The 22,611-nt window shown below is 49.1% G+C and overlaps 2 protein-coding genes across 7 annotated transcripts; one reads left to right on the top strand and one right to left on the bottom strand.

Moving 5' to 3' along the window:
- Nucleotides 1–2,370: 2,370 nt before the first annotated feature.
- On the top strand, nt 2,371–20,241 carry GATD1 (glutamine amidotransferase class 1 domain containing 1). Of its 6 annotated transcripts, none has more exons than XM_071761673.1 (8): nt 2,371–2,523; nt 3,015–3,091; nt 3,474–3,579; nt 4,082–4,189; nt 4,737–4,831; nt 5,998–6,091; nt 7,492–7,603; nt 20,097–20,241. In XM_071761673.1, the coding sequence occupies exons 1-8, from the start codon at nt 2,466–2,468 to the stop codon at nt 20,164–20,166; spliced, it is 720 nt and encodes a 239-aa protein (XP_071617774.1). In that variant the 5' UTR covers nt 2,371–2,465; the 3' UTR covers nt 20,167–20,241. The 6 variants fall into 6 exon arrangements, with proteins under 6 accessions (XP_071617774.1, XP_071617775.1, XP_071617777.1 ...); XM_071761674.1 differs by lacking the exon at nt 20,097–20,241 and adding an exon at nt 8,107–8,444; XM_071761676.1 differs by lacking the exon at nt 20,097–20,241 and adding an exon at nt 8,033–8,444.
- On the bottom strand, nt 14,744–21,394 carry TALDO1 (transaldolase 1). Its single transcript, XM_071761679.1, has 8 exons — nt 21,188–21,394; nt 18,914–19,037; nt 18,354–18,461; nt 17,521–17,652; nt 16,943–17,118; nt 16,616–16,813; nt 15,621–15,766; nt 14,744–14,982 (listed from the first exon to the last, which is right to left on the bottom strand). Exons 1-8 carry the CDS (start codon nt 21,282–21,284, stop codon nt 14,950–14,952), a joined length of 1,014 nt encoding a protein of 337 aa, XP_071617780.1. The 5' UTR covers nt 21,285–21,394; the 3' UTR covers nt 14,744–14,949.
- Between the last annotated feature and the right edge of the window lie 1,217 nt (nt 21,395–22,611).

Raw genomic sequence — 22,611 nt, 5'->3', positions numbered from 1 at the left:
GCTGAATCTAGTATTAGCTTTGAGAAACCCATTGTGTGAGTGGTGGGTGGATGGGTTGGGAACGTGTGCTCTCTACACACTGTATGTTACTCACCTCAGAAGCTGTATGGCCACTCCATATGCTGTGAAACTGTAAATGATTCCCAGTACACCTGTAACTCTTACCAGGATTGTGAGAAATAAACTATATACAGAGCTCTATATACACACACAGATATAGTGTATAATTCCTCACGGGAGCATCTCTGTGCACGGGGGCTCTGAGTGCAAATGCCTCTTCTCCCTCTCCTTCCTCATCCTCCTCTTTCCTGCAGCCTCAGTATTTCCTAGGATTAGCAATCCCACTGAGAACTGTAGGAAAAGGCAGCCCTTGCCCCCCAGAGCCCCTCCAGCCTGCCCCAGCAAAGCAGGAGAGGGCAGATTACTGTCATTCCAACATGGGAATTAAGGTGGGGAATAATTAAAGACTTCTCCAGAGCCAGAGAGGAAACCTTTCCCATTCCACTGATCCCCTCTCCTGGGGGCTGGTCTCCAGGCTGTGATTTCTCCCCTGCCACATTTGGGTGTGCTCCAATTTGCTGGGTTTTGTTGACCCAGGAGCATCCATCCTCCCAAGGAAACCACCCCTTGGGGACCTGGCTGATGTCCCTGCTGTGAGCCAGGGATCCCCTGACCTCCCACCCCATGTCCCTGGGAGCAGCTGCTCTCACGTTCCACCAGCTCCAAAGGCAATCCCTGCACAAGGCAGGAAATCAGTCTCCTAAAAACTGAGAAGACAAATCATTGGGGTGAGGAAACAGGGAGCAGCCTTTAGCTGCCAAAGGCTGAGAGGTTTTGCTGCAGAACCACAGCTCAGGCCTCAACTTTTAGCTTGTGTTGAATATTCCTAAGAGCAGGAGAGCAAATAATTCCTTCTTTTCTGAGCCTGACTCTGAGGAGCTGGGAGGGGTGGGTGGCTCTTCCCATTGTCCCAGTTAGGGAATGTGGAATGGCACAGCCCTTGGACTGGAGGCCTGGGGGAGGGCTGTGGGCAGGGATGAGATGTGGAGCTGAGGCTCTTCTGCAGTCCCAAGGCTGGGGAAACATTCCTGGGTCCAGAGAGAGCTCCCAGAGAAGTTGGGAATGTGGCAGAGATGCTCCAGCACCTCAGGTTTCCTTGGAGTCACCTGCAGAAACCTCCAGGGCTTGAGGTGAAGTGCTGCTCTCTCCATGGAGAGGAGGGGGATTGGCCTGGAGAATCTTCCCATTTGGTCTCCTCCAAACAAAAATAAAGTGTTTTTTTTTTTTCCTCACTGCCACAGACACATCAGTGCCACGGTAGTGCCAAGAGAGCAGAGCTGGGGGAACCTCAGTGCTGGGGTTTGGGTGTCTCCCACCCATCTGTTCTCTGCTTCCTCTACTTCTTTCTCTCCACGTGTTAAATAGAAATTTAAGAAGTATGAAAAGCAGAGGCTGTGTTTGCAGTTATCCCATGCATTTCTTGCCCCTCCTCCCTTCCACTCCAGCCATCCTAACAGTCTCAGAACACACTTTTGGGGAGAAAAGGAGACTGATGGACAGATGGCTGAAGAGATGGATAAGGAGACAGCCTGGTGGCATAAGCTGCATTTCCTTTAGGAAGCCAGGCTAGAAATTAGGTCCCTTCAAATAAATAAACAAAAATAATGTCAGAATTGTACTGTCTTCATTTTTTATCTGTCATTTTGTAATGTCTCTGTAATACACTAGCAACTATCAAGAGGTGAACCTCCTAAATTAACAGTGGCATGAAAAAAACCCCACATCCAGAAACTGAAACAAGGTTTACAAAATTACTTTTCCTCCCTGTGAGCAACAGACCTGGAAACAATGACACCTGCAATAAATAAACATTTTTTAATTCCAGGGCTCGGTATAAACTGGAGGTGTTTTCCATCCTGATTCTACACGGTGGGGATGGCCCTGCAGTTCCTCCAGTGCTTCACTCCTGCTGCGTGAAAGGAGAAAAGGGATAAAGAGACAAACACGCGATAAGGAGAAACATACAAAAATCTAAGAACAAAACAAACCAAAAACCCAATATAAAATCTAACGAGGGAACAACCCGACTACCAGGGCAGCTGTGGCAGGGAAATACACCACGGGAAGGGGAGGGATTAATGCCACCAGCTGATCCTCATGATCCACCGTGCCGATTAAACCCCCGGAAGGAGTTAAAAGGCATCGGCAGGTCCCAAAAACCCCCTCAGGACCCCAAAACCTGCTCAGGACCCCTCAGGCCGCGCTCCCTCCCTTCCTCCTTTCCCGCGCTTCCCCTCAGGCGGCGGCGCGCGCCCCTTCCCGCTCTGCGCACGCACGCGCTGCCTCATGAGGCGCCGCCCGCCTTCCCCCCCCCCCATCCCCTCCATTCCTCTCCCTCCATTCCTCTGCTTCCTTTTCTCCTCCTCCATTCTTCCCAGCCCGGCCCTGCCACCCCTCCCAGCACCATGTCGGACCGGCTGGGCAAGCCCACCTGCCTCCTCGTCGCCAGCGCCGCTACCGCCGGTGAGATCACCTCAGGAGGGCACCCCCCGTCCCTCCTGGCCCCGCTCCTCCCTTCGCTGCCGCCGCTCCTGTCCGGTTCTCTGGGCTCCCTGGGCCTCCCCGTCCCCCCCCTCAGGCCTGTCCCCCCCCTCAGGCCTGTACCCCCCGGCCCTTTGCACGCTCGTGTGAGGTGTGTCCCCACGTTTTGCACACTCAGCCGTGCTGTGTTTGTCTCCATCTTCGGGCGTTGTTTTGATCACTCCTGTCCCGTCCCCCCCTTCCCAAAGCCTTCCCAGGGGTGCATCTCAGGTGTGTGTAAATCGCTGCAGCAGAGCTGCTGGGTGTGTGTGCTCCGAGCTTCCTCTGACACAGCCTGTGCACACTCTGCTTCTCTGCTCGGGTTCTGCGTTTATTTTTTATTTTTTTTTTTTGTCCATAAATGCTCCTCCGTGCCCCATGCTGCCATGGTGAATGCTTGCAGGTTTTAAGTTGCTGGATTCTGTTTTTTTCAGGTGTGTCAGCCCAGTCCTTCCTGCACTGCTTCACGCTGGCCAGCTCTGCTTTTAATCTGCAAGTTGCAACTCCGGGGGTGAGTAAAAAGGGGCAGGTATGGTGATTTCAGTCGAAAATGATGGATATTCTCAATTGATTAGAGAGAATTATACTAAAGTTTCTTTCAGAGGTGTGCAGGTGGGACTGGAAATGAAAAAGCAGATTGGCTTTGCAGATTAAGGGAGTTCATTAAAATCATATTTTATTAATATGCTGAATGCTTCCTCCAGTGTGGTTCAGAACTTATCTGTGCGGTGTCTGTCACACGAAAAGAGTGGGGGGAGAACAATCAAAACTATTCCAGTGGGAAAAATGGAGAACTTCCCTGTTTTGCCCCTCAGAATCCCAGACAGTTGCCCTTCAGGAAGGGTGGTGGAGGTGTGTGCTGTGATCCCACCCAAGCTCTGTGTGTTCCCTAGGGGAAGCCCATGGATTTTGTGGATGTGAAGGAGAGCAATGCACGCTGGATCCAGGACTTCAGGATGAAATCCTATGCCAGCCCTGCCAAGCTGGAGTCCATTGATGGTGAGGGCTTCACTACCCCTTTGTCACCTCCATTCACCAGGGAGATGGAGGCCTCTGAGGTCTGCAGGGAGGAATGACAGAAAAGGGATACAAAGTGTGTTTTAAGAGGAAACTGTGAAAACTATGAGTGCTATTTTCTTATTTTATCTTGGATTGGAAATTCTCTTGTTATATATGCATACAATACTTATATTCCTTCTCCTGTATACATACATGCACACCATATATTGGTTTTTTAAAGGTAAATATTTTGTTGTATTAGAAGCCAGCAGCCAGAGTGGCTTTAAGCTTTGCCAGGGTGGGGCAATCTCATTAATAATATCTATTTTTTGTCTTCCAAAGGACATTTTTCTCTGCTCTGCTGCATTTCTTTAGTTCACACAGTTTTTGACTGACGTAGGTGGTCCTGCCTTAATTCTGTTGAATCTGAAGTGGGTTTGTAATCAGGCTTTTTTTGTTTGTAGCTTTTATTACAATTATTTTATCCTTTCCTCCTCTCCAGGTGCTAGATACCACGCCTTGCTGATTCCAAACTGTCCTGGAGCTATGACTGACCTGGCAAACAGTGGGTACCTGGCAAAGATACTGCAGCACTTCAGCACTGAGAGCAGTAGGTGAACATCATTTCATCTTTTCTGAACTAAAAGAGTACTTCTGCATGCTTCATGTCAGGCTGGTACCTTCAAGGTGTTTGTGTAGTTGAAGAGTGCTCAGAGCTGGGAAGAGCTGCCTTAGAGATGTGGATCTTTTCTTTAAAATTGTCCACTTTCTGTAAACGTGTAAAAAATGTATTGGTAGCTTTTCAGTGCTTGTGTTGGAAGGTTCTCTGCAGGTCAGTAGCAGTCAGGTTGCAGAGCCAGATGTGGAATATACCAGGATCATAATTAAGGCTCTGGTTAATCAAGGCTCATTGACCATTTACAGGGGTGGTTTTCTTTCTGGTGTGGTCTCTGGATGACTTTGCAAGATGGGGACAATTCTTAGGGTAGTGTGAGGGGGAGGAGGGTGAGAAAACAGCTGAGAGAGTACAGACATGCAGGGTGATTTTATTGCCAGAAAGCACTGTGCTGCAAGGTGGGGAATCTCATGAATACTCCTGTGTTTTGGCTGCCTCAAGGTGCTCACAGCTTCCTGGGGCTGCTTTCATTTTTCCCCAGAGCCCATCTGTGCAGTTGGACACGGAGTTGCAGCCCTGTGTTGTGCCACCAATGAGGATAAATCCTGGGTGTTTCAGGGGTACAGCCTGACAGGGGTAGGTAGAGGCTTTTCACCTGGCTTTTGCTGTTTGGGGGATTTTTTTTATATTTTTTTCTGTGTGGGGACCTGTGATTTCAGGTGTTTCTGATCTTACCAAAATCATCCCCTGGCAGCCTTGGTTTAAGTACAAGATCTGGAGAGTTGGCACTGGCAAGGGTGCCCACCATGGAGTGTGTGAAGGGATTGTTTCACTCCAGCTGCCATGTGGGAAGTGGTTTTTTCCCCTCTGATTATTCCATGAACTTTGCCCTGAAACAATGCAGTGCTGGAAATCCCTGCTGCAGATCCCTGGTTTCATAGCCAAGGGTTCTAGGAATTACTTTTTGTTGTTTTGTTGAAGATAAGTTATGCTTCTCAAGGTGCTCTTTCGTTTTAAAAGAGGAGGTTTCAGGAAAAGAGGCTGATACAAACTGGGGTGTGATTCCCAAGGCAGCCAGATACTGCTGGTGTTTTACTGAGTGTACAGTTAGATCTCTGACCATTTTTATGGCTCTTGTGGCATAAAAACACCACAGCCTGTGGCACTGTGCCAATCCCTGCATGGCAAAATGATGCAAATCTCTGTGGTAGAGCTCCCGGGGCTGCAAATTTACAGGCAAAATTAAGAAATGAAGTTTGTGTCTCAAAAACTCTGTGTCCTGATGTGCATTCTCATACAGTCTATGAGAAAATATTTGAAATAAGGCAGGATGTGGCCCAGCTGGTGTTGCTATGGAAACCTTAACATTCAGCTTCCTCCTGTGCATGTGGAAACACAACAGAGGCCTTTTAGTTTTTCTCTTTATTGAAGGTAAATGCAGAATATTGCTGCTTGCAGCCCTTGTCCAGCAGCCAGGTATCTCTGCACTCTCATGCAGCTGACTGCATGCCTGCTGCTCAGTGCCCAGCTGATGTGCAGAAATTCCTGAGTGGTATTTTCTTCTGTTTTATCTCCTCTAAGAGTTTTCAGTTTGCTCCCTATGGAAAACCCACAGAAGCTGCTTGTGGTTACTTGGTTTTGTGTTTTATTTCTGTTCCATTTCCTATATAAAGCTGGGAGAATCACAGGGGGAACATGAAAATAAGTTGCAGGGGGAAGCATGTGCTTGTTTTGCTTGACTTTTTTTTTTTTTTTTTTGTTGTTATAAAGCAAGACAGATTTATTTTCTTGATCTTTTTCAGCCCTCTGTGTATGAGCTGATAAGGCAGCCAAACTTTGCCAGTTTGCCCATTATTGTGGAAGATTTTGTGAAAGACACTGGAGCCACGTTCAGTGGTAGGTCACTCTCCTTTTCTCCAGGATTTCACAGTTCCTGGCTGCATTTTGGAACTGAATTTTTTGCACAGGTGAACAGGACTCTGACAGAATCTCTCTCCTCTTGCACTCATTCCTGCTTCATGGGTATAAACAAAGAAATTAGTGGATTTAAAGTGTTCTGAGAACAAGGGCCACCAACTACTGTGTGTGGAGGAGTAGAGCAGTACTCTCTGTGTACTCTTTTACTCATATTTTACTTGTAGGTGGATCAGGTTCTGTAGTATTTCCTTGTTTTGTTTCTCAGCTGATAGTTTCATTTATTATTATTAGTCAAAATGTTGGAGTTTGACTTCTAAAATCTGAATCTCCCGTGTGAGGAACTAAAAGCACAAAAATGTCACTTTTTTTTTTTTTTCCCCTAGATTATTTCTAGAAATATTTCCCTTTCATGGTGATTTCTTGCAATCCTGAAGAGCTATAGGGACAATTATATAACGAGCTATAAATGGCTCTGTTCCTCAGTTGCAGCTGTGGTTCAGTCCATTTTCCTGGGTAATTTTTTAGACCCTGTCCTTAGAGAGCAGTGAGATTCCTGTGGGATTCCTGTGGGGTTTAAACCACCCTTTATTTATCAGAGTTGTGCCACCCATTGACCTGGTACAGTTTGAAGTGGCCAGATCAGAGGTGACACAGGGCAGGGGCAGGAAGCAGAGCCAGGCTCCTTCCTAGTGCTGTGCAAGGATTCTTCACTAAGAAAGAAATAAACTTTTTACCACATTGCTGCATATTCTGAGCTCCATCCCTTCCCCCCGTGCTGCCCTCAGCCTGTTGGGTGTTTAAACTGCATCTTAATGCTTTTCAAATGAGCTGCTGCCACCTTCTGCATAATGAGCTCATAATGGCCTGGGAGAGGGGAAGGAAAGAAAAATTGTTCATTGCTGCCAAAATAATGGTTCTGTCTGACTTAAAAATACTTTTTAGAGCATTGAACACTTGCTGGTAGAGACTCACACAGCAGCAGATTATAAACTCAGTGGTTTTCCTGCAGGCTCTTTGTAGTGTGGTGATGGGAACTTTGCTGCCTTGCCTGGGAGTTTGTGCTGTACTGCAGGGTAATGGCAGTGCTGAAATGCATAATTTGGGGGGTTTATGGTGAAAAGCTTTGGGTGTGTGCACTTTACTCTCTGGTGTTAATTGAATCAAGGGCCCAGTCCTGCTGCCCTTTCAGGGAAGGACTTTTTTGGGGTTCATGGAATAGAGGTCTCAAGATTGTGTCTCTCTGGGGTTATTGATCATCAAATCTGATCAGAAGAGTTGTTCTCTGCTTTTTCTGCCTGGGATGGGGTAGTGGAACTGAAGAAGTGCCACTAACACAACCTTGTTGCCTTTTTGTTTTGTTTTTTGCCTCCTGTGTTCAGCCAGCAGTCCGGATGCTGTCCATGTGGTGCTGGACAGGCACCTGGTGACAGGGCAGAATGAGAATTCCACTCTTCCTGCTGTCCAGAATCTTCTCATCCTCTGCAATGTCAGGTGAGGAGCACGGGAGGTGAGAAACAGAGCAGGCAGTGGTGAGCATATTAAAATTTCAGGAGTTTTGCCCCCCAAAATGATGTTTTTGCTTGGGTTAACTGCTGAGGTGTGTGTTGTCTTGGTTCATCTGGTTATTCAGTTGGTTCTTTTGGTTCCTTTGTGATGATTAAGGAAAAACCAAACAAGGTAAAGTGGGTTGGGAAATTCACAGCTGTCTGTCAGGACTGGTAAAATGCAGAGTAGGCTTCACTGAGCATTTCTGTTGAGAAACGTCTCTTGTGTGTTGTTCTTTGGCATTTGCTCAGCTGTGGTTTAGGATTCTGGAGTTGAATGGATTTAATTTCTTTGACCTGGCTGCTTGACTTGTCTTTCATCTTGTCAGACAGGAGACCCACATGCAAATAACCACAAAACTCTTCTTTTGTTCAGGTGAATGTGTGTTTCAAGTCCTTTCCTGGCTGTGGACTAACGGGTGGTGTCATGTTTGGATGTGTTTCATTCAGCAGGAAATGAAGGAGCAGGTCTCTTTGCAAATAGCATGGATGAAGAGCCAGCAGGCTAAGGAATTTCTTGTCTGTTAACTGGATAAAACATCTCTAAAGTTCTGTCTGGGACTGTGAAGTGACTGTGACAGTGAAGTGGCAATGTCAGGTTTTGCACATACAGAATGGATGAAGGTTGGGAGTAAGAAAACCTTGAAGTGCAGCTGGGAGAAACCACCTTGCATTTTGGTCACTGCATTTTTTTTTTCACTGCTTCTCTCTAGACCATTAAGTTACAGACGTGGGAACTTTGTTTCTAACAAAGTTGGTGCTAAAAATACAGATTGCTGAAGACCTTGGCTGGTGTTACACTGGTTTTAGTGACTCTGCCCCAAAGAGGACTTGGAGCTCTGACCCATCAGGTGGTTTTGTTTCCAGTATCCAAATCTACACCCAGAGCTTCAGTGAAATGTGGTTTCAGTTGTGTTCTCACCTCTTGGTGGGTGACAGAGTCACTGCCTGGGATGTGGCTGGGACACAGGATGGCAAATGCTGAGCTGAAGTCTGAATAAAGCAGAAGCAGTGGCTTGAAGGCAGCTCACTGTGGTGACACTCTTGGCACAAGATGTCATTGTTTCCTTCCTTGGCTCTTCACACTATTGGACTTCTGTTGAAAAAGTTTGCTCAGCTGTTTATGAATGGTCCCCTGCCTGGTTTTCTTTTCTCCTTTGTGGTGCTGGGGTTGTGGGTTTTGTTCTCTGAAGTGTTTGAGATGCTTCTCTGGCAAGTTCATTGTGGTTTTTCCCTTGCTGGAATTTTATGGATGAAGAAAGAAAACTGTAGGCACTCATGTGGGTCACATCTTCTGAGGAACCAACTGTGAGATGGAAACTTCTCTCTCCTCTTGAGCAGTGTGTGGCTTGGAGTTGAACATGCAAAGGGAATAATCAGACAGAAAATGCTTTGTTGCAGGTTCAAATACAGTAGATCTGTGGGGTAAAAGGCAGATTAAGATGTTTCCTTCACTCAGAACTGAGGGCAGCTGATTCAGATTGAGGAGAAATCAGCTAGAGGCAGGACCAGGAGGCCTCTGATGCTCACTCAGCACGTGTTCTGCAGCCTAATCCCCTCTACCTGCCCTTACTTGTAGCAGTTTGCACGCTGGGGGAGGATGAGCTTCTGGCAAAGCCTGCAGACACTTGGTGTTTCATTGTCTTTGTGGTCAGTTATTTATAGAGGATTCCAGCAGCTAAATCCCGTGACAGGCCCCTTTTGTCCCAGTGCCAGAAACTGCTTCTCAAACAAATTGAAAGCTTCAAATTCTGGAGATTTTCAGCCCACACAAATCCTGATTGTTTCAGTGTTGTGCTCTGGAGTGCTTGGTGCTTTGGTCCCTGATGTTAGCAGTCAGGAAATCTGCTCCTACTAAGAGCCAGCTGCTGGTTATTTTTTTTTTACTGAGGGAACTCCATGCACAGTGTCAGACACAGGACCATGTTCTATGTTTTTGTTTGCTGTTCTTTAATGGGCAGACAGAGTATCTGCTAGAAGTATCAGAGCAGCTCTGCAGTACTTGGGGCAGAAATGTTTGGGGGATGAACCCAGAGGAGCTTTCTGAGATGCTTGATCTTTGTGCAGAGATGATCTTTGCAGCAGTTGGCTCACAGCTATAGGGAGAGGTTCCTGTACTGTACCCTACAAATGATTTCTGCACCACCCCCAGCACTAAAGCTGGGTTGGCCCCTGCAGGGGACAAAGGAAGGGAGTGAGCACTTTGAATAAGAGCCTTTTCTGGCAGTTTTACACAGAAGCTGTGAAGAGGGGTGCTCAGAATACCTAAACACAAACTATTGGCAAACCAAGCCAGCCCCAAGATCTGCGTGTGGCTGTGACCTCAGCTATGGGGCTTTTTGAGTTCTGCCTTTCACAATAATGGAAAGATCTCTGGGGTTTGGCTAAGCTCGTGCTTACAGGGCAAAAGAGATTAATGAGTGGCACGAAGGGGGATGAGAACTGGCCAGCTCCCTGGCAGCCTGGCCTGTGATTGTGGCTACTGCAGGCAGTGAAGATCCTCTGGCTCCAGGGAGGATCTTGGATCCTCTGACTCCAGGGGAGGTGTTGGAGAGAACCTGGGCAGGCTCAGCTTTTCTGCTGGGGAGGGGTTCTCCTCAGCACAGGCAGCAAAGCCTTTGCTTGTTTGAAGGGATCCCCTCCAGGATGTTTGAGCTCAGTCCTTGTTGCCATCTGCAGCTAGTGGTGGTTAGTCATGCTTGCATTCCATTAGGGTATTAAAATGCTAAAAATAAGATTCTTGTCCTAGAGCTTCCACAGTATAATCTTTTTAAAAATAAATAAAAACCCCAAACCCTTTGATTTATTCATCTTGGGTGCTGAGGGATAAGCTGTGCCATTTGTCTCTGGGCATCAGAGTGCTTTGCTGATTAAATCAACTTCTGTTCCATTGCTGATGAAACTGCCCCTTGGTTGGTGTCCCCCAGGATGCAGAAAATGGTGTCAAGAGCTGCCCTGTCACCCTGCTGGGATGGGGCAGCTGGGAACACTGGGGTGCTGCTCTCTTCCCTAATGCCAGGGCATCAAAAGAAGTGTCAGAATAGATGGAAGCAACTCTTTGATTCTTTAAAAGTTTAAGTGGCACCTGTCAGCCCCTGCCTGGTTTGTTTGTTGTGCTCTGGGATGGCTGTATAGGATAGGCCTTCTAAATTAATCTCTAGGGACTAATTTTAAAGTGAAATTCTATACTGGGAGGCTGAAAAGACACGACTGTACTCACTGTCAGCTTTGTGGACTGCAGTGGCTGTTTGCCCAACAGCTCTGCTCTTGTTTCAGGAACACAGGAGGTCCTGAGAGCAGCTCTTGGGAGCAGCAGTGTCTCCCTTTGCATCACAGAATGCAACAGGGAGCAGAAAGAGGAAGGAAAAGTGTGAGTGTGGTGCTGTGTTCCCCTCCCCTGCCCCCCTCAGGCTTTGTGTTGAAATCAGGGAGCTGCCACCCCAAGAAGTTGGTAGCTTTGCATCTGTGCTCCTTGGTTGCTGCTCTGTGAATCTCAGAGATGAGGAGGAGGTGTTGCAGCCTCCCCAGGGGTGGTGGCACTGCTCTGTACAGCCCTTCCTCTTCCTCCTCAGCCTCCTGCAAACTCCATCACCAGACACCAAGTGCAGAGGTGTTAAAATGCCCTCTTGCCCCTTCTGAGAACCTGAGCTGTCCCTGTGGCTTCCCAGTCACCTGTGACCAAAGGCTCTGCTCTCCCTTCCCTTAGGAGGATCTTGTCTTGAAGGGCCAGCCCTGAGCTGGAGCAGGTTCTTTTGAGCTGGAGCAGGTTCTTTTGAGCTGGAGCAGGTTCTTTTGAGCTGTTAATTCTTGACCAAGTGAGTGCCATTTAATGGGTGTGCTGCCACCCAAGGGGGGCTGGAGCCTGGGGAATTGCTCTGGCCTCCTGATCTCCATCAAACACCAGCAATATAAACTGGAGTCCTGGATCCCTGGGAGTTCAGTCCTTGTAGCTGGGAAGGATTACTGGCTCTGGGTGCATTTAATAATGAGCAAGGACATTTATAAAATGCAAGTTTTGAAGTGTATCTGTTGGTTCCCTCCACATACCCATTTTATTTCCCCTTCCTTGCTGAGTCTGAGCTGGTCCTCATGGCTGTGATAGCTGAAAACCTTGCTGGGACACAACATCTGTCCTGATGGAGGAGGTACAGGGACCTGGGAGTTTGTAAGCTGAGCCTTGACAGGATCCTGGAGGATCTCTCCACCTCCTGAAGAGTGTTGGAGCTGAGGAGGAGTTGTGGGTAAAGAAGGTGCTGGGGTGACTGGGTGATCAGGGCTGTAGGCTGAAGGTTTATGTGGTTGTTGGGCTTTTTGCTCCGTTTCAGAATGGGTGTGCACTGTGACTTAGCCAGGAGCATCAGTCACCTCCCCTCTGGCCCCAGTGCCAGAGCAGGAAAGGGCAGCTGCTGCCAGAGCAGGGAAGGGCTCCCTGGACAGGGAACATTTCATGTGCCCCCTCAGCTCTTTTGGGGACCACGTGTCTGTAGGTATGCAAAGGTCTGACTGTTACTCAGACACCTTTTCCTGCCTTCTCTCCTTCCCCTGCAGTATTCTGTCTCTTGGGCAACTTTTGAGTTAGATTTGAACCCTGTGGTGTTACTGACCCTGCTCAGCTGGGTCCCAGCTACATGAGGTGACAAATCCTGTTGGGTTTCTGATGGAGAAAGCTCCAAAGAGGGGAAAGTGAAAGGGCAGCAATTTGTCAGGCACACAGCACCTGGAGAAGACCAGTCCAGCCTATTGGTCACTGGGAGCTACCAATACCCATGTGAAGGGCTGGGTCCCCTCTTCAAAGCCTTCCTGCATTCCATCCCCTGCCTGTTCCTCCCTGTGACTGACAGTGTCAGAGATCACAACCCCAAATCCAGGGGGTGAGACAGTCTCAGGTGTGACACCTGCACGTGATGCCATCTGCACGGGGAAGTCTGGTGTGGCCCAGGCAGGGGGGTTGGGTGAGCAGTGGGTCCATAATGCTGGATGCTTGGAGAAGTCTGAGGAGGCTCTGCTGGAATTCTCTGGAATTCTGAGTTTGATATTCAGGCTGAGCTATTTGATAGCCACAGAGATCAAGAGAATCACTCGCTGAATAAAGTGCAGGATGGACAAGGTCTGGCAGGTGAGGTTGTGGTGATGGCTTCAGTTTGTGGGCCAGAACAGCTGCTGCTTTCCCCCTGGGCTGTTCCAGGGCTTCAGGAGGTCCTTGGGCATGGATTGGTGCAAGTTGTGCAAGGAGCTGAGTGGGGAGGGGAGCCTGGCAGTTGGCCAGGCCTGCCAGGATCATAGAATCCTAGGATAGGCTGGGTTGGAAGGGACCTCAGAGCTCACCAAGTCCAACCCTTGCTCCACTCCCCCCGTGGTTCCCAGCCCATGGCACTGAGTGCCACATCCAGGCTCTTTTGAAATATCTCCAGGGATGGAGAATCCACCCCTTCTCTGGGCAGCCCATTCCAAGGTCTGATCACCCTCTCTGCAAAGAATTCTTTCCTAATACCCAACCCAAACCTCCCCTGGCAGAGCTTCAGCTCTGCCAGGGGAGGTTTGGGTTGGATATTAGGAAAAAATTCTTTAGTCCATGCCCTCTTGTCCCACTGATATCTGCCCAACCCCCCCCTGGCTCCAACCTCCTTTCAGGGAGTTGTAGAGAGTGATGAGGTCTCCCCTGAGCCTCCTCCAGCCTGAACAGAATTGTAAATGAGGCAGGAGCCAGGAGAGCTGTGTGTGGTCCTTAGCAAAAGACAAGCAAGCAGACAGAAGTAGATCCAAAGCAGAGAGCCTGAGGACTTGTCCTTGGTGCTTCTGCTGTATTTGAAGCAGTTTCCCTTCCAGCAGGACTCAGATGCTCCCTGAGCAGTGGTTGATGCCTGTGGTGGTCACCCTCACAGCACAGCTTGGACAGGAGGTGGTAGGTGAGAGGGTAGGGAGGGAGCAGGGTAAAGCTCTTAATGCTGTTTGACCTTTGAAAGGAAGGAGAAAGGTCACCTCCCCCTGGCCAGCTTGTTCCTTTGGCTTGATTTCCTTGTGATTCCTGTCTGTAGGAATATTGCAGCCTTAGTGCTGCCTGTCTGGGGTTGTTGTTGGTTTAGTTTTGTTTTTTAAGAGATTTACGTTCAGGCAGGTTTATATTGTGTCTACACAGAAACAGGAACCCTGTGTCTATTCTTGATGAAACTGGACCTATATATAAACTAATAACTGAAACATTTAATTAGTCTTAATGAAATACAGCATGAAATAGAATTACATGCATCCCACTTAGCAGACAGGGCCTGCCATGGGCAGTGCTGCACTAGGGCTGGGTCATTCCTGAGGAAAGCTGCCACCCAGCTCTGGCTCTTTTGCAAAAGCAGGAGCTTGAGTACAGTGAGGGCAGAGAGGGGGGGTAGGTCTTAAAACAAACAAAAAAGGGGGCAGGGTTGGCAGCAGTTCCATGATTATTGCATAAAGAAAAGCAGCAAATCCTCCCCAGAGAAGGTGCAGGCTCTAACAGAGCAGCCTGGGTTGCAGCCACATGCTCACTGTCAGCTGGGATTAACCAACTGCCAGATGATTCAGGAGCTGCTTGCCAGGCTGAGCTGTTTTGACAGTGCAGGCTTGAAGAACGTGGGGATAATTATAACTTACCTCTCCTGCAATCCCAGTGGCTTTTTCAGCTTCAGTCAGTTCCATGTTCTTGCTGGCACCTTGCTTTGGGCTCTTGGGCAAGTGGTAAAACTGGTATTTGACATAATTCTAAAGCTTGCATGTGACACCAACTTTCCCCTCAGTTAAAAAGCCAGGGCATTCTGTCACCAGCTTTGCCACCCACTAAGTCACCACTGCTGCCACCCTGGCTGCAGGAAGAAGGGGCTGGAGCCCAGCTGAGTGAGTGTCTGGCTGTGTAGATTGAATTTTTTTACATATATGTGTATGTAAGAGCACCTGGGGGTTTTGTACCAAGGAGGGCTTTTGAAACCTGGGTCTTCTCTTCAGACAGGGTGAAATACAAAACTTCTTACCATGTGAGGGCTGTTAATTGGGAATTTCATACAAAAAGTGAAGCTAAAAGCCTGTGCCAGGTGTCTCCTGGCAATGAACACTGCAAGGGAAGTCAGTGTTAATTTGCATGTATTGACAAAAGTGCCACCAAAAAACCTGAAATTCTATTTGCCCCCTTTGCAAACTGATAAAAAAGCAATGCATGGGAATCTGTGACACAGCAGAAGATGTTTACAGGTAGAGACATTTTTACATCCATTTAATCTCAGGTGATCCACTCATCCAGACCTTTGACCACTCAGGAAAATTCTCATTTCCCTACTTCCCGTTTTCAGCACTGAACATTCGCTCCTAGGAAGAGAGAAGTAAATAAAGTAAGAGGCTGGGGACTGTGCTTTAGCAAGAGCAGTCACAAGTCAGCAGTTGTCAGTCAGCAAGAACAAGGTCAGGTATACTTGGTGTGTGTTTTTTCCCTCCAAAATCCAAGCTCTGTCTGAAAGCCTCCCCCTGAGCAGACAGACTCTCAGATGGCCTGGCTGTACTCAGCAGGTCTGTTCTTGGGGCCTCCTCGTGCCAAGTCCCAACATGATTTCTTTCCAGCTCCCTGCTGAAGATTATTTACGTGTCTTGTAGAGCTGCTGACAGCTACTGAGTTCAGAATTGGCCTGAACAGACTTTTCACTTTGACAGCAGTGTTGTTATGATCAGCTGCTGGTATCAACACTGCCTTGGGCCTCAGGCAGCAGGCGTGGCTCTGCACATCTGGCATCTATGGATTCCTTCTTGAAATGCAGTTAAGTTTACCAAGTTCACTTCATTTAGGTGCCAGTTTACTCCCTGTCCTACCCACCATCTCCCTGCTCTACAAAAACCTGACTGGACTTGCTGCCAGCTTCCTAACCCTTCCCCACACCAGAAGGAGCCCTGGTTAGCTGCAGTACTTGGAGGGAAGGGAGAGGGGAGAAGCAGCAGTGTGATGGAACACCTACCTTTAACATCCTCTCCAGTTTAATTGCATCTGCAGCAAATTTCCTGATCCCATCAGATAACTTCTCCACAGCCATTTGGTCTTCGTTGTGGTGCCAGCGGAATGACTTCTCATCCAGGTGGATCTTCTCAAGGTCACAGGCCTGAGCTGGGCAGGGGAAATTGAAAAAGAAATGAAACCATATTGCTATGAAAAAAAACCCAATAGAAAACCTATAGAAAAAAAACCCAAGGCTTTTTAGAACAGTCTCAAGATTCTGGTCGTCTCCAGCTGCTGAGAAATTTCAACCCCCACTTTCTAGATGATGCAGGACTGGAAATGCTCCTGGATCTGGTTTGGGGCAGTGGAAAGGAGCCTCAGATAATCAGTTTCTCTTCAGATACAATGTTTGTGTCACCTTGGATCTGCTTCTGAGTGGCAGAGTACTTCCAGCACCAGGCAGCAGTGAGGCATTCTCAGCAAATAATGCTGCACAATGACATCTTTGATTATCTGGTGAGCACCCAACAAAAGCTCAATTGATGAATGCCTAGGAGGCAGCTAGCAGCCTGTCAGATCAGCCTGTGGCTACAGCTGTGCACCAAGCTCATTCCCCCAGTTGCCAAGGAGCATTTTAATAGAACTCTGGAAGAGGAGGGCAGTGCAGTGGGAACATCATTCCCAGCCACCATGGCACAATGGCAGGAGATTGAATCAGTCTCAGATGATTCCTGTCTAAAGTCTCTGGAGGGAAAAATGTCTGTTGGCATGTGGAGAGCTGACTGCATCACTGATGCAACATTAACCTAAGATTCAGCTGGGCATCTCTGCTGATATTCAGCATCCCAAGCATCCCAATTTCATCCCAAGGGTATGGAATATGAAGTTCCTGCTCTCCCCAGCCTCCCAGGAGGGGATCCCCAGTGCTTAGGTGCACTCAGACCCCATCGTAACTCCACTGGGTGGAGAAGAAATGAGAGGGTGCAGAGGAGAGAGAGGCCCTGTGTGTGGACTTACCCTCCTTGACACTGAGTGTGGGAGTTAGCTTGGTGTACTCCTTGCTGAGCTCTGCCAGGAGCTTGGGTGAAATGGTGAGGTAGTCACAGCCTGCCAGAGCTTTGATTTCCCCCGTGTTCCTGAAGGAAGCCCCCATCACAATGGTTTTGTAGCCAAACTTCTTGTAGTAGTTGTAGATCTTGGTGACGCTCTTCACCCCTAAAACAATTCAGAGCGTGCTCAAAACCTTTTTTTTTTTTTTTTTTCCTAGGAGGATTTACAGGAGTAAACTGCAGTTTGAATGAGTGGCTCTTGTGCTCTCAAGGTGTGTGTTAAGGGGAGGTTTACCTGGGTCCTCTGCAGGCTCGTAGCTTTTCTTGTCCCCATTTGCAAGGTACCAGTCCAGGATCCGTCCCACGAAGGGGGAAATCAGAGTAACTCCAGCTTCAGCACAGGCAACTGCCTGAGCAAAGGAGAACAGCAAGGTCATGTTGCAGTGAATCCCATGCTCTGCTTCCAGAACCCTGCAGACACAGCCTGGCTTAAAGCAGCAGTTTGCTCACCTGCTGAGTTTACATTTCAGCAGCAAGCTAGCAGGTTAAAACTGCTGCTTTTCTTCAGTTAAATTGGGAATGGGGTACAGTTTACAAGCTCTGAAGTTTTCAGCTAAGAGGAAATGTTTTGCACTGCCAGACTGCTTTATTTAATGCTGCTCCTTCAGTGCAGGGAACTCAGTATTACATTTCAGGAAGCTCTGCTTGTGGCCAGGCTGCTGTGTGAACAAACTCCTGTTTCAACAGAAAGCTGCAGCACAGCCCTGGTAACAGATTTCTGGGTGCAAAGCTTTCAGAACAATCCTTTAAATGCAGGATGGTGTTTGTGGGGTGCCTGTGAAGAGGCAGTGACTCAGCACACCAGGTACTTACTTGCCAGCTTGGATTCCTTCCCACGTTGAGGAGAGCTTTATGAGAATACGATCTTTACCAATTCCTGCTTCCTTATAAAGGTCAATGAGGCGCCTGGCCCTCTGAATCATCCCTTCCTTATCAAAGGACAACCTTTGGAACAAGAGCAGGACTACTTAAAACTGAATTTTGGGGGGTTTTTTAATGCCCCCCTCCCCAGCCCCCATTGACAAAGACTTTAATCAGCATTTATATGAGGTTTCTGTTCTCAGAGATTGTTGCTGAATGGTGAGCTACTGCTACTCCTTGATTCAGAGGATCCAGAGCTGAAGAGGACTTTCCTTGAGAAGAGGGGTTTGGAACTAGATGATCTTTAAGGTCCCTTCCAGCCCAAACCATCCTGGGATCATAGGATCATCCCTAGGATTAGGAACTCAAGTTTTCCTCAAGTTTTTCAAGCTGAGCATTACAGTGAATTGGCAGCAGGCAGGTTAACAGAAATCCTGTGCAGGTCTTGATATAAACAGTTAAACCAGATCTCTTGGTAAGCTGAAGATACTACACAAGAGAATGAGCAAAACTCAGTCTACTGAGTGCAAGTGTGGGGTTTCCCTTGCTTAAGAAACACCAGGCAGGTGACAAAAATCCAAGCCCAGCCTTCCTTGTTTTCAGAAAGTTTTGTCACAGAGTTCCAGTCAAGCAAACTAAGGGAAATCCATGCTCTAATTAAAGATATTAACTCCAGCAAGCCTCATAGCAGTGAGCTGTCTACTCAAGGACACCTTTGTCCAAGTCACATCCTGTCTCTCTTTGTCTGTAGAAATATTCAGGGTAAGCCAGGGGAAAAAGCCAACCTTGCATCTACTTCTGTGGACACACGGCCAGGTATCCTCTTCAGGATCTCAGCTCCAAACAATACAAAAAGTTTGTCACAGGCATTTTTGATCTGCTCCTCTTCTGACCTGAGAGCCACAAAGAACAAAATTACTTCCATGGGAGGGAAAGAAAAAAAAAAAAAAAAATGCATTCACATGTTCTCATTTCACAGCCTGATTAACATTAAATTCCAGAGGTCAATTAGCCACTTCTGCCCTGCTGCATGTTTATGTTCTGCCCTCTCAGTACCACGGGCAGTAATCAGCTTTTGGACACTAGTTCCTGAAATGCCTCAAACTTGAGGGTGTTTTCCTGAGCAGTCCTGGAAGAGAACTGATAAATGGAGGGGTGCTGCTTCAGAGCACATCCAGAGTCAGAGGTTTTTCTTCAAGGGCTGAGGTTTTTGGGGGCAGGAGGCACACCCACAAGTACACAAGGCCAAACCCCTGGTATGTTGCTGGTGCTATTCAGCACTAGTTGTATAAATGCAGCAGCTTCAATCTTCATCTACCGAGATAAAAAAAAGCTCTTTACTGACCCGCCAAGTTTCTTCCCATAGGCAACAGCATCATCCACAAGCTCCTGGTAAGCTGGCATCTGAGCAGCAGCCAGGATCAGAGATGGGTTTGTGGTGGCATCCAGGGGCTTGTACTCATCAATTGCTAGGGAAAGAAAAGCAGGCTGTTGAAACCAATCAGCAGCTGAGCAATTAGAAGGGGTTTGCTCAGAGAGGTGAGGATGTAAACACCTGTGGCTGTAGGACAGAGGCACTTGTGCTAGAGCTGACCTGAGGTTTCAGTCCCACTGCCTGGTTCTTGTGCCAGCACAGGGCTAACAGAGCCACCAGTAACAAGGTACAGCAAAGTTTACTCACTGCTATAGACACTGTCCAAAAGAAACTTGTACAAATGGCAGCTGAAGAGAAACAGTTCTAATTTTCAACTTCTCCCACCTGTCCCTATTGTATTCACCACTTCCAGGAATCCCAGGGGGAATCCATGCTCTAATTAACTCTTGTAGCAGTGAGCTGTCAAGCCAAGAACATCCTTGGGGATCTCCCTTCCCTTCCAGTCGTTGGACATTTGGGTTTTTGCTTGTATAAAATCTTAGTCCCAGAAACCAACTCACCTATTGGGCTCCAGCAACTTTCCTTACTGGGTTCTAAAACTTTTTCTAAGTGTTTCAGGCCACTTCCTAGTGTGTGCTTGTGTGACTTCCTTGTACTCCTTCCTTCCTACCAGGAGATACCTGAACCTTTGGCTCCAGGTCTTTCGGGTGAGCAGTTGTTTACCAGAGGCAGGAGCAGAGCTGAGCTGCCTGGCATGCAGAGCCTGACTCAGCAGTCAGGGGAGAGCTGCAAGGCCCTGCAGCAGCTCCTACAGACAGGCTCCCTCCTGAACACACTCAAATGCCAGACATAACCTTGTTACCAGCTCGTTTTCCTCAGCCTTTTTGCACAGGGATGAAACCCCGAGTTAGAAAGTGCAACTTTGTTTTGTTTCTTAAGTTGTAGAAGAAAACGAGCGTGGCTTTTCCATGGCTCCCTCCTGGGCAAGGATCCTGATCCTGGGCCACACACTCCATACAAACAAAATCCTTCCAAACATGTCAATTCCTATGGATACTGCTTTAAGAAAAAAAGCAGTACCCCAGTGAAACTCTGCTCTGAAGCATATGCACAATTTTGGGGCAGACTCTTGAGAGTTTTTCCTTCTTTCCAGCCTTGCAGCACCTGAGGACTCTGACAGGTCTCTGTCTATCACACCCTTTTCCTCACCCAGCCTCCTTTGAAGTCAGAAAGAAGTTGGTAGCCTGTCCCCCACAGGACATTCTGCTCTTTGGAAACACTTTAAATCCATGGGATTTCATCAGACACGGGGCTTCAAACCAGGGCAGTCACCACCTGAAGGTGCACAGTCTGACGCTGTCACTTGGTGTTTCTGACTCTCTGCAGTGGTTGATGAAGCTGCATCCCTGCTCCCCACATGGCACAGGGGGCACATCAGGCTGTTACAAGTTGAGTTTCTCCTTAATGTCCTGTGGCTTTTGGAATCGGGCAATCCAGGGCCCTTAACAGGTACACAGCACCCAGAGCAAGTAGGGAATACACCCAGACAACACCCAGACATCCCAGGTACACCCTGAGCTCTCAGATGTACAGCTCTTGGCCACCTGACAGCTGCTCTTTAGGACTGTTCCTCCCTCCTGCGGGATGGGGTGGGCAGCAGATCACGGGGAGGCCAGGCCAGGATTCAAGCAGCGTTGCTCTGCACAACGCAGAGACACTCGGGGGAGGGATTATTATTTTTTTTTTCCACTTCTGATGTGCCCAGAAAAGTTTCCCCGTGCAGGAGGAGGCAGTAACAGCCTGGGAACAAGTGGCTGCCACCTCCCTCGGAAAGGAGCGAGCTCTTGCTCCTGAGATAAGAACAAAGCAATCCGGTTGCTTCACAACTGCACCGCTTCCGCCATATGGAAAAAAAACAACAACTCAACCAACCCCAAATCCACGCTGGTTATAGGAAAAAACCGGGTGTGGGGTTGTGTGTGTGTCCCATGCCCCGAGCTGCTCTGTCGGGCCTGTCACCCGTCAGTGCCAGGGCCTGGGGATGCCCACGGGGGGCTGAGCACCCCAAACCCATGGGGGGGCTGCCGGGCCCCCCGATTGCGGCCTCGATGCCCCCAGCACCGGGATGGTTCGTTCCCCCTGGGCCGCTCGCCCCTCGGGCCGGGCGCGCCCATTGCTGAGGGAGGGGGGAGCGCGGTGACCGGGCCCCCCTTCCTCCCTCCCTCCCTCCCCGCCGCCTCTCACCGTGGAAGTCCCCGCTGTCGGCCACCACGGTTGTGTAGCGCTTGAGCTGCTCCAGCACCGACTCCATCTTCTGCCGTTTGACGGAGGAGCCCGCCATGCCGGGCAGGGTGCGGGCAGGGTGCGGGCAGGGTGCGGGCAGGGTGCGGGCAGGGTGCGGGATGGGTCCGTGCGGGGCTGCGGCCGCCTCAGAGGAACCAACCCAACCCTGGGTGCTCCGGGGGAGGGGGAGCTGCGCGCACACCCCAGCCAATCACATCCCAGCGGGCGGGAGGAGAGCCAATCAGCGGCGCCGAGACAACCCAGAGGGGGTGGGAAGGAGGCGGGGCGGGGCTAAGGGAAGGAAGGAGCTTTGTGATTGGACGGCTCGGAGAAGCCCCCGAGGGTCGGGGGTGGTTGCCTTGGCAACGCGCGATGCCGCTGTCCGCCATTGCCCTCGGGGGAGCCGCGGGTCCAGGGGGAGAGGGGGAGAGGGGACCCTCCTGTCCCCAGGAGCTCCCCTGAGGCCTCCTCAGGCAGAGCTGTCCCGCAGGCACCCGGCTCTCTCTGGGGCCCGTGGGGCCTCTCCGGGACGGGGCTGTGCGGGTGACATAAGATGGCGGCGGGCGGGTTGCAGTGGGAGAGGCGTTAAGCAGCCTTGTGAAATGACTCCAGACTCCTCTCGCCTGCCTTAACCCGCTGCGGGAGCCGAGCGTTTCCTTCCTTATCGCTGCAAGGCTTGAAATGGCTTTTAAGCCAGGGCTGCAGCCTGTGCTGCCGTGATGCAGAGACCATTCCAAGCCCACAAGGCACGTGTTCTCCTCAGGCACCTGGACCTGTCGGTGCTCCTCAACTTCATTTAAGCTCTAGAGAAGGTGATCCTGTGAATGTGGTTGTGCTTTTGAGGAGGGAGTGAGGCTTGGCTGGAAATGGCCTCAAAACAGGCTCTTTGGATCATGCTCTTCCCCTCATTTTGTTGTATTGTTTCAGCTGTGGAAGATGAGACAGTAATTTCCCTTCCCTGTACAAGGATGTGCTTTTGTGCAGCCCTCCCATGCTTTGTCCAACCCAAAGAGAAGATACTGGAAAGAGAGGTGTTTGAATTCTGTGCTCTCATTGTCTCCAGGGTGAAAGTTCCTCCCCTGGATGTCCCTTCCCCTCTCGTTGTCCTTGGCCCAGCAGTAGCTGGCACTGCCCAGGGCTGGGTGTTTTTAGCTTGTCAGTGCACGGTGTAGTCTTGGCAGTGTCAGGGTGTGAAAGTGCTGGTGTATTGTCTCAGTTCCATGTTCCAGAGGTCAGGGAAATTTGGTTTTTCAGGGTGGTGAGAATGAGGGTTTTTCAGGTTGCTGGTGTATTGTCTCAGTTCCATGTTCCAGAGGTAAGGGAAATTTGGTTTTTCAGGGTGATGAGAATGAGGGTATTTTGGATCCAGTTGGCAGCTTCCCCAG

This window comes from Heliangelus exortis, chromosome 18 (assembly GCF_036169615.1).
Source record: "Heliangelus exortis chromosome 18, bHelExo1.hap1, whole genome shotgun sequence".
In the NCBI taxonomy this organism is placed as follows: Eukaryota; Metazoa; Chordata; class Aves; order Apodiformes; family Trochilidae; genus Heliangelus; species Heliangelus exortis.
Note: the sequence above shows the minus strand (reverse complement) of the source record. Positions and strands in the feature narration are given on the sequence as shown.

Coding starts and splice junctions, on each gene's coding strand:
- TALDO1 (XM_071761679.1), bottom strand. CDS start 21,284: ATGGCGGGCTCCTCCGTCAAACGGCAGAAGATGGAGTCGGTGCTGGAG. Junction 16,814..16,942: donor CGAGCCTGCAGAGGACCCAG/GTAAACCTCCCC, acceptor GAATTGTTTTAG/GGGTGAAGAGCGTCACCAAG. Junction 14,983..15,620: donor AACTGGAGAGGATGTTAAAG/GTAGGTGTTCCA, acceptor CTCTCTTCCTAG/GAGCGAATGTTCAGTGCTGA.
- GATD1 (XM_071761673.1), top strand. CDS start 2,466: ATGTCGGACCGGCTGGGCAAGCCCACCTGCCTCCTCGTCGCCAGCGCC. Junction 2,524..3,014: donor CGCCAGCGCCGCTACCGCCG/GTGAGATCACCT, acceptor TGTTTTTTTCAG/GTGTGTCAGCCCAGTCCTTC. Junction 7,604..20,096: donor CTCATCCTCTGCAATGTCAG/GTGAGGAGCACG, acceptor CCTTCTTTCCAG/CCTTGCAGCACCTGAGGACT.